The 10,192-nt window shown below is 39.9% G+C and overlaps 1 protein-coding gene across 1 annotated transcript; it reads left to right on the top strand.

Annotated features, from left to right (window-relative positions):
* Positions 1–467: 467 nt before the first annotated feature.
* si:ch211-114c12.2 (uncharacterized protein LOC336578 homolog) lies at positions 468–9,079 on the top strand. The gene is made up of 10 exons (XM_020633315.3): positions 468–603; positions 2,801–2,862; positions 3,032–3,706; positions 4,050–4,676; positions 7,311–7,423; positions 7,553–7,643; positions 7,743–7,815; positions 8,151–8,222; positions 8,327–8,479; positions 8,582–9,079. Exons 2-9 carry the CDS (start codon positions 2,822–2,824, stop codon positions 8,468–8,470), a joined length of 1,836 nt encoding a protein of 611 aa, XP_020488971.1. The 5' UTR covers positions 468–603; positions 2,801–2,821; the 3' UTR covers positions 8,471–8,479; positions 8,582–9,079.
* Positions 9,080–10,192: the final 1,113 nt, after the last annotated feature.

Below are 10,192 nucleotides of genomic sequence, written 5' to 3'. Positions count from 1 at the left end.
TATATATATATACAGAGGTATGTGCAAGTAGGCTAAATACTAAATACTAAATGATAAGTTATAAGGTGCATGGTGAATAATGGAACAAGAGAACTAATATAAACAATATAACTGTAAAAATTAGATAAATAAAGTGACCGTAGTGCAATGATGGATAAGAAACATCAGGAATAAAGTAACCAGAACTGTATGAATACTGATATAGAAAGGATAGAATAAAGTGATGTAGTGCATGAGACCAGATAAAGCAGATAAATTATTATTATTGAATGCTAGAGGTTTGTTGAATACAACTGCGTACATTTCAGTTTGTTACATCAATTTTAGTAGAACAGAGTATTGGCCATAGACTGTAAATATTACAGTATATTGTAAATATTGGTATTGGCCCATTTAGTACTCTCTCTCTCTCTCTCTTGCACTCACTTTGACCTCATGTTTGTAATCCGGAATAATTCGCTAACTCTCGCCCCCTGGCGCTGTGGAGAATTACTGCACTGAACAAGGCATTCTATAAACGGTTGTACGCATGCGCGAAACTCAGCTCATTCCACTGGTCTGCGCAACGACCGTGTCTGTCTCTACTTCGACGTCTGGTCTTTGGTAAGTAGCAAGCTGAATTATTCAAGTACACTGCTTCATAGTCGACGTTAATGTGTCGTTGTTACACCCTTTTTTAAAGTGTTGGTAATGTGCCCAAATGACTCACAAGGTAAATGACATTTTCTGGTAGTGGCGTCATGCTAACGCTAGCTTTATACCCAGGCCAGCTAAGTGGTAATAAGAAGATAAGGTTACTGCTAGCGTTAGCTCGACCTGCATTTATAAATCCGTGTGTTTAACATCGAGTATAAACCTGAGCGGAATATTGAGATACTTGGTAACACGAAAGGGACGTTTGCTGTTTGGTTTCCCCAGTTCATAAATAGTCTTCATGTTGTTTTATAAGAGCTGTCCGTCGATACCAAACATGGAGGCTCGATCCTGAAACTCAACCCGACGTCTACAAATATTTACAACATGTAACTCCCTTGTTGGCTTTGTGTATAACTTCTTTTTGTCCTCTCTTGAATTATGGGATAGGACAAAGAAGCGTATTTTAAAGTTTTAAGTTGCACTTTCGATTTTGATTGTGTCTAATAACTTATGTTTTGTGGATACGACTGTGCAACGTCTGGAGTTTTTTAAAATAAATATTAGACATAGAATAGAACAGCAGCAGGTTGTCCAAACACACAATGAGTATAAAAACACAATGTTAGCAAATCTAAACATAATATAATATTAAATACAAAGTAAATAAGTACTAAAAATATAAAAACTAACAATGTGAATATATACAACCAGGATTTAACTAAGCATTACTAGTCTTAAATATGAAAGATTAAATATGGAAGATTAAATGTAAATGTGTAAGAACAGAGTTGTAAATGGTTGTAAATTAAATATGAAAGATTAAATGTAAATGTGTAAGAACAGAGTTGTAAATGGTTGTAAATTAAATATGAAAGTTTTAATAGGGATACTCGGGATAATAGCGACACTGGACACAGGAAAAGTCATGGTTTAAGTCGGGGTTTATGGTTTTGTGCATTTTCTTTCTCATGTCAGTGTAGATTAAATATTGCCAACCTTATTCCCCAAGACAACTAACATTTCTTTGTCAAAACGAGCAGGACCTCATTTTGATGTTTTAAATAAGGCACAACCCTGACAGCAGAGACCCCTGTTTTGAAAGTCATGGCAACAACAAAACTAAAGAAAATCTAACTTTGTCCTACACAGTAGGGCTGGGAAATATATCAAGTTTTTAAGATATATCGATATATTTTCAAACAAGATATAGGCTCCTCCTCTTTCTTTTACTGTATTTAAGGAACATTTTTATTTTATAATATTACTTTTTAAATTCACAAACGGGTAGTTAATTTTCCATGTGTTTTCACTGTTAATAAAATACATATCGAGTATCGCCATTCAGCTAATTAATATCAAGATATGAGTTTTGGTCCGCATCGCCCAGCCCTACTACACAGGCTTATTGATTTCCTTAAGTTTCAGTTCATATTCAAACATTTAAAAGGTGATAATGAAAGTACTGATTAGAGTTAGACTGACTGATCTCTTATCTCTGATTACCAGCTCTCGTATTGCTGTGGGTGGCATTGATCACTGTTAAACCTTGGCTGATAAAGAAATTGTACTTTACGCTGATACCGGACAGATTTTTTTAACTCGCTGCGCTCAACTGTCAAGCAGATAGTAAACTATTATTAATATATTATCTACCCAGTTGGCTAAAATATATTTTCAGCATTTAAAGAATGTGCAACATTTTACAAATATAGCAGAAATCAAGTCTAGCCTCTGTAAATATCTCTCTGAGTCATGACCGTTTACAATGCATTTTAGATCAGTTATTCCGTGTAAATTTGCATGCAATGTGAAGCTACGAGCTAATTAAAGAGCAGTAACACAACAATGCAGGCCACAGGCAATTGCAACTCGGGTCACAGACAACTTTGTCCGCCACTCGCATTAAACTCCTTCGTGCAAACTTAGTGGAGGAGGGTTGGAGGTGTGTTGTTGGCGGAGAGCAGAGGCTTCGGTATGGTAGAGGTATTGCCAAACAGCGGTTTGTTTTGGGTTTCATACTTGTGCTCAAGGGCGACATCTACTGGATCAAAAAGTTGCACGTTCTAACTTTGAAATGTTGAAGATTTGGTTGGTTGAAGATGACAGCTTATCTGCTTATTGTATGATTAAGTAAACCCAATAGTGTTCCTTTATTTTTCCATAGATTATTCACTACTATCCAGAGATGGTTAGACCACATTTTGGACCACCACGCTTAAAGCCCAGGTAATGTTTTTTTCATCACTGGTATGTCAATTTGCACCTGGATACTTTCATGTTTTTATTTACGGGTACATCTTTTGTCTAGGGCTTCGGGCTGAAAGTTGGCCCTTGCTTTTACACAGTAATGTTTTAACTGGCATTTTGTTTTTTCTGTTTGTTTGTGTACTTTTAGACCTTACGAGGATGGTCATGGCATTAAACCGAATGAGGGGAATTACGTCCCCAACTCCAAAAGTACAAGAGATGTCCCGGGCTATAGAGGAAACTGGAGAGAGCCAAGAGGTAGAGGACGACCACCAGTTGCGGGAAGAGTTCCCCTGATGGGAGAGCAAAGGGAGCCACGTTTCAATCATTGGAGGTCCCAGAATCAGGACTCATACTCGTACGCTCCCAAAATGGAACCACACCATAACCAGAGGAGACCTTCTCCAACTAGGCCAAATCGATCCCCTCACGCCCCACATCATCCAGCCTCTCGTGGTCCTTCACAAGGATCTCCAAGTCAGAGAGGCCCACCTTTCCATGGCCACCCCTCAGGTCACAGGTCCCCCTCCCCGAGACATTTTCGCAACCACCCAGCTGACAGGAGGCCAGGGCCTGCATCAACCTTTCAGGGGTCTTTCAGAGGCCACAAAAGGCAGTCAGGTTTTCAGCATCAGGAGCAGCGGAGTCGAGAACCTCGTGGGAATTACTCTCCCAGAGAAAGACCCCATGAGCACTCGGGTCATGGCATGAAGAGATGGAATGAGGCTGGAGCTTTCTCTCATCCACGCAATGGAGAACATGGGCCCTCTGGGTCACAGAGGAGCCCAAGAGAGATGCATGGGAGGGGCTCATGTCCAGAGAGGTACACGATTCAAGCAGCAATCCCAGCTGGGTAAAATTATGAAAGAGGTGGCCCAGTCCTCCTAGTTAAAGGGGTCATAATCATAACGTCAGCTCTGCCCCAACCCTAAATTAGTAGAGGGGAATGGGGGTCTGATTTAAATGTGGTTTCCCTTGCCATTCAACCAGTGTTACTTCCTAAATTGCACTGTCAGTTTACTTCTCCTACCTGTTTCCTCCTGTCATGGCATTATGAAGGGGCTGCAAGATTAAAGATAAGATAAAAGTTTAAGTCCCACCTCCCACTTAACATGACAATGGATCTGTCATTGTAATGATTTCTGTATTGTTTGATGGATATGCAGGTGGTCATCTGAGCAAGAGTCCAGGCGGCAGCGTGGCCCGATGGAGAGGCAGGGAAGCAGGTCCCACAGCAGAGAAAGGGCACAGGATGGCCCTCACCCGCCCCCTTTCAGGACCCCCTCATGGAAAGGAGGCCCGTCACCATCAACCTCCTACCACAGAAACCCTCAGGAGAGGCAAGTGGCAGGACCCCGCAAGAGGGGAATATCTGACATCAGCATGCCCACCTCAAACCCTGCAATGGAGCATGGCATTCCAAAATACCCCCGTAGAGAGCGACCTCAGCTGCTTAGTATTCCCAGGCCGTTTGGTGGTAAACCGTTGTCTCTCAGGGATAAAAGTTACCTGATTAAGGGCAGACAGTCTCTCATGAGGCTCAGAATTCCTCCACATGTGAGACCCAGGCCTCGCCAAGGTGACCCTGCCTGGCAGGGCAATGTGAACACTTTTTTTTCTATCAGAAAGAAGCGTTTCCAGTCAAATGCAGTTCCCCTGAGAAAGTTTGAACCAAGGAGGGTGAAACCACAACAGTCACCTCCCAGAGAAGAAAGCAATGCCAGCAAGTCCTCAAGAGACTCTGATGCAGGCAAAGAACAGGTGGAATCTCGCCGGTCCTTGAACACTCACAGGTACGGTATTTTCCTTCTTGCACTGTTCGCAGGGGCTTGATGATGATTGGGAGGTCAAGAAAGAATGTCTCTATGTGAAGGGGTACCTGCTGTGGAAAATGGAGATGTCATGATGAGCTTAATGTGAAACAGTGAAACAGTTTATCAAAAGCTGCAAAGTTTCAATTAACCCCTGTCTGCGTGCTGCATATGTTTCGAAAAAGCTTCCTATCAAGTGGGCTGAGGAGACAAAGTGTGCAAAGTTTCACACCATATCAGTAAAGCCAACCTGGTTTAAAACCTGACATGTTAAAGCCATTGTTGAGAAGAGTGGAGTTGATCTGCACTGTTGAAGGATTCATCAGTTTGTGAGCCTTGATGTTCATTATCTTGAGAGAAAAAAAGTGCTCAGCATATTGCAGAGCCCTCTTCATCTTCAATAGAGAAAAAAATGCATATTAAAGCAGAAGGTATCAAGATTTAGTGTAAATCTATTTATTGGTGCATGCAGAGGATGACGCGGAGAGGACTGCACTAAACATGACCGTTACCAAAATTGCCAGCTTCCCCTTGAAAGTTATTGGAAAAAAATTCAGAAATACATGGACGTCAAATTTATGTCCAATGGCCTGTATTTGGAAATTGAGTGATCAAAGCTAGTCTGAGCTTGAAGCCTAAACATAATCTCAATGATGGATGGCAATGATTATTGCTGAAAACGGGACAACAAAAGCCATAAAGCCACCAAGAGGATGTTTGGAAAGATGTCACTAGCCACAATCAGTTTGGATTTAAAAAAAAAAAGAAAAGGATCTGCATTCATTTTTACTGAAACCTAACTAATGCATTTTTTGGTATTTTCACTCCTTTTAATCCGCATCAAATAACTAGTAACAAAACATTCCCCTTATATTGACAAACTGTTAAAACCAGCGGGAAACGCTTGGTACCTTTTTGGCTTAAGAAAACGCCCAAACTGTGTGTTGTGAATTTGGAAGAGTATATCCAATTTAAAGTGCTTTCATGCCAGAAGACACAGCTCCTCTCTCAGGACTCTGGGACTCATGAAGAGTGAGACATTGTGGATGATGCTGCAACATTCCCCTTCAGAAAGTAGAAACACAAAAAAACCAATGGCTACTCCTTGCTCCCAAGTACAGTGCATTTGACAACGGGAGTCTTCACAGGATGAAATGCGCTATGGATGATGACTAGAATATTTTCTGAAATTGAACCTGCATCAGAAAATCTACCAAATGAAAAGCTACTGTTGTAATCATATCAACACTACCTGTAAGAAAACAGGCCTTCAAGCTTTAAGTTAATATGCTGGGAAAAGCTAATTTATGTGTTTTTGAGAAGTGAAAAGAAGATGGCAAATCCTCGTTTCAAAATTTCTACACAGATGCGGTGAAACCAGACAAACCAAAAGAAAGGATTTTAAATAGATAAAGTGAAGATAAGTTTGCACTCAGTCAGAATTTCAACTTCAATGTGGCATGGAAACAGAAGAAATATGAGTTGGGCAGCCTGGCCTTTTTATTCTTTTGGACCGGACCCACGTGCTAGCATGTGCTGTGGTCATTTCCTCGGTGTAATCATAGGTGCACATCAACAGCTGGGAAGAAATCAGAATATTGAGAAGTGGCACATGCAACCAAACTCACTGGCACCAGAAGTTTGTCACCAAAACCATTGTATGTTAACCTGAGAAGACTGATGTTCTCTGCAGTTTATCCCACTGTTTCTTGGAGAAAACAAATCACTGTGAGCTCCTTGACTTAATTCTGACTGAAGAACAACCCAGATGATCATCTTCCTAAAAGTCCTGCCTATTTTCTAAATCAAGCCCAACACATTAAAATATAAGAGGAGCAGAAGTCCCATTTGTTGGTACCACAGAGCCCTAAATATGTTTCCTTGACTAATTTGTGGGCAGACTTGACTGGATACTCTCTTACAACTACGGAGAAGATGACGTGAACCTGTCTCAAACATCACCCTGGAAAGTTAGCCATTCTGTTTGGAACCTCTGCTGTCCCCAGGACTCAATCTTCTAAATACCCTCTGATGTCCATCTTTGGAAAAACCTTTGAATGATAAATCTGACTCCCGCCAAACCCTTAGGATGAAGAGCATGACTAAAGGATCAACTGGAATTGAACGAATGATAAACCAGAATTTCTTTCTGATGTTGAAAGCCAGGCATGGTCCTCCTGTGACCTCTGAGAGAGTCATGATACAAGATTTGATGATGTGATCTAGACTGGTATCTAAATGTTCTCTCAAGATTTACCCGCTCTAACAATCACTGAACCGAAGACAGATCAGATTGATTCAGGGTACAAAAATAGGAGTAAAGAAGCACGACAATCCATGGTTTTTGTAAGTACCCATGTGTGATGCGTGGCTTTATGATTCTTTGTCTGCCTGCAAATCAGTGCTGTTCATTACTGTTATGAGTTGCTTTACTTTTAAGAGTTGGCAGGTTTATTTTTTCATGATTTACCTACAGTCTTGTTTCCTTTAACATCTTTTCATTAATATTATCAATTTATGTATTCCGGCAATATTTAAAATGTTCATACACTGACACACGAGGCTGGTTAAAAATGCTGATATCACTTAACACTGCTTACAATGATCTCTCCACAGATCTTCTCCCATTGAGAAACGAGACCTTGTTGTTTTGTCTCACTGGCCACCTGGGCCAAGCTCTTCTAAAGATGGCTCGCCTCCAAAATCTCACAGCCCAGAGCCAAGGAATGGTAAGTTATGGTCATGCAATCCAGTCGCCAGAATGTTTTTATTTAGCAATCTCTGGTTTTGATCGGTTTCCGTCTAGTGGGTTAGAGTTTACTATCTTTCTTTTTTCTTAAAACTCTATTCTGATGCAGACGCCTCTCCTACCAGCCGACTCTCAAGGACTAACGAGTCAGATGAGTCAGAAGACCAAAAACAAGACTATTTGGACAAGAGAGTGTTTAGGTACATTTCTTCAAATCTCTTTTTTGGTGTTTGATTTATCAGGAAATTTTACTTTAGGCAGAGCAAGTGACGTTTTGTATATCTTTTGTTTCTTTGCAGACCATTTCATATGATGCAGGAGAGCAACAGACGTGGACGGTCCTTCAGACGACCTGGACCTGGACCCATGCAGGTGAGTGAAATATTTTGTTTTGGTTGGATCGTTCAGATTTTAGGTCTCTAAACTTGACATTTGTTGTTGACAAAACTTGCATGTCTTACAATGTAGTGCTTTAGCGATTTTCTTTTTTTTTCCCAACTTATTTTCAAGTGTCAGAAAAAAAAAATGGAGTAAGCTGTCAAGAAAGATTTGCAGCTAAATCCTGTGTGGTATCTCTTTTAAGGACAAAGATCAACCTACAGTTTTTTGCTTTTTCAGCCTTTTGAATCCTTTTTAAATTTGTATATGGAATGGGAAAATATTGTAGCACTGTTTATGTATTGAACCTTCAATGCTGTGTTTTACAGAGACAACGGTTCTCTGGTGGTCCAAGGAACATGGGTCCTGAACTGTCTGGAAATGTTAGAAGACCACTCATGGTATGCACACAATCTCCACCATTGAAATGAATGTTAGCTAATTTTCTCTGCTTTTTTTTTAGCTCCTAGTATTTGAAGTTCCTTTTTTTCCCCCCCCCCACTAGGAGAGCTTAGTGCCACGTCCCTTCCCAAATCAGAGGCCGGTGTTCAGGAAAAGTTACACTATCATGTCTAAATACCGCAATATGAGAGTGATGCGTCAGCGTGCACCTTACAACAGAGGAGCTAACCATCAACAACGTTGGTGATGACCTCTGGTAAGTTATCATGAAAGAACGTTGGGAGGAGCAGCACATGCCTTTAGATATTTGTCTTGTCATCAAATCTGAATTTATCCTGTTTATGTGCCACATTTGCAGACATGTCAACGGAAAAGACGGAAGAATCTTATGGAGATCATCTCATCTGGGTGGACCACACTAACCCCCCTCTCAATACAATCCTAACCTGCCTGTATATGGTCAAAGTGTTGTTGCTTCCATTTGTTCTCTGGTCTCTTTTATTTGACACTTTGAAGTACCGCAGTAGTTAGGATATTTCTAATATATGCCATTGAGATAAACAGTCTTTTTTTTCTTTTTTTGAGTGTTTAATAACTTGGGAAATTGCTGCTTGTGATCTTGGCAAACTTTGAGTTACTGGAATAGTTTTATTTTTGTTTACTTGCAGCAATCAATGTCAGGTTAAAATCTCAGCTTTGTTGCTTGTTCAGACTTACCACATGAGATGTGTTGTTTGATAAACCATGGGTGTTTTTGATTAGAAACTGCTGCTTGTCAAATGACACTTGTAAAGCTTGATTAATCAAGTTTCAGTTTGTTGATTTGAAATAAAATCCAACAAGCTTTATTTTAAAATGGTGTACTGTATTGCTTAAATTGAGAAGAATGTGCCTTCAAACATTCGCAATGTCGTTTTTTCTATAATAACTACTGTTGGACTTTAAATATTTAGTATCAAGTGGTTTCAGAATAATAGAAATAAGCGGTAATGATTATTTTTAATTGCATGTCTTGGATATGAGGATGCATTTGAATGTATCCCGAGGTTGGAAAGTAGGGAAACACTTTGGCTTTGGCTTTTGGCATTTTGAGAAAGGTGAAATGTACTTTGCAGCAGGTAATAATTGGTCCTACATTTCCCACAATGCAGTTCCATGGTGCGTTTCATTACACAACCTCACTCCATATAAACTTTAAACCATACAACGTGCTGTCTGAAAACATGAGCTACGAAAATGCTGATAACATCATTTAGGTCCTTTCAAATGAAACTAAGCAATTTCCCTCATTAGCTACAGAAGACCATCAGCTGCAGATTTTACAGACAAGGCAAGTTAATTTATAAAGAACAATTTATACATGAAGCATTCCAAAGTGCTTTACGGAGTTTATAACAGAACAAGGAAAATATATGATCTTAATCCAAAGTGACACAGTATAATTCAAAAGAAAGAAAGAAATGACATTAAGAAAAATGTATGTATAATTAAAATAATTGAGTTTAAGTAGATGGAAAGTGATTGAAATTATGGGATGGCATCAGTAAATAAAAATGTCAAGTCCTATTTTAAAAGATTGAGAAAGCCTCAGGTTCTCAGGCAGCTTGAGATGAGAATCGAAACTAAAAGCTGCCTCACCCTACTTGTTTCTGGGAACACTGAGTAAACATGTCTCAGAGGACCTGAGGAGTTCTGGATACCTCATGGACGAACTGGTCTGATATGTAATTTGGCCTGAGACCATTTGGTGCTTTATAAACTAGAACTACGTTTTTAAAATCTACCCTATGACTCACAGGAAGCCGCTGCAGATATCTGAGGGCTGCTGTAATGTGCTTTACTTTCTTGGTGTTGCTGAGGACTCTGATATCAGCGTTCTGGATGAGCTGCAGCTGTCTGATGGATTTTTAATCAGACCTTTAAAAACAAGATACAATAGCCTACTAAAAATGAGCGCATGAACACATTT

Source organism: Labrus bergylta, chromosome 14, assembly GCF_963930695.1.
Source record: "Labrus bergylta chromosome 14, fLabBer1.1, whole genome shotgun sequence".
NCBI lineage: Eukaryota > Metazoa > Chordata > Actinopteri > Labriformes > Labridae > Labrus > Labrus bergylta.
This window is presented reverse-complemented; position numbering and strand designations above follow the sequence as displayed.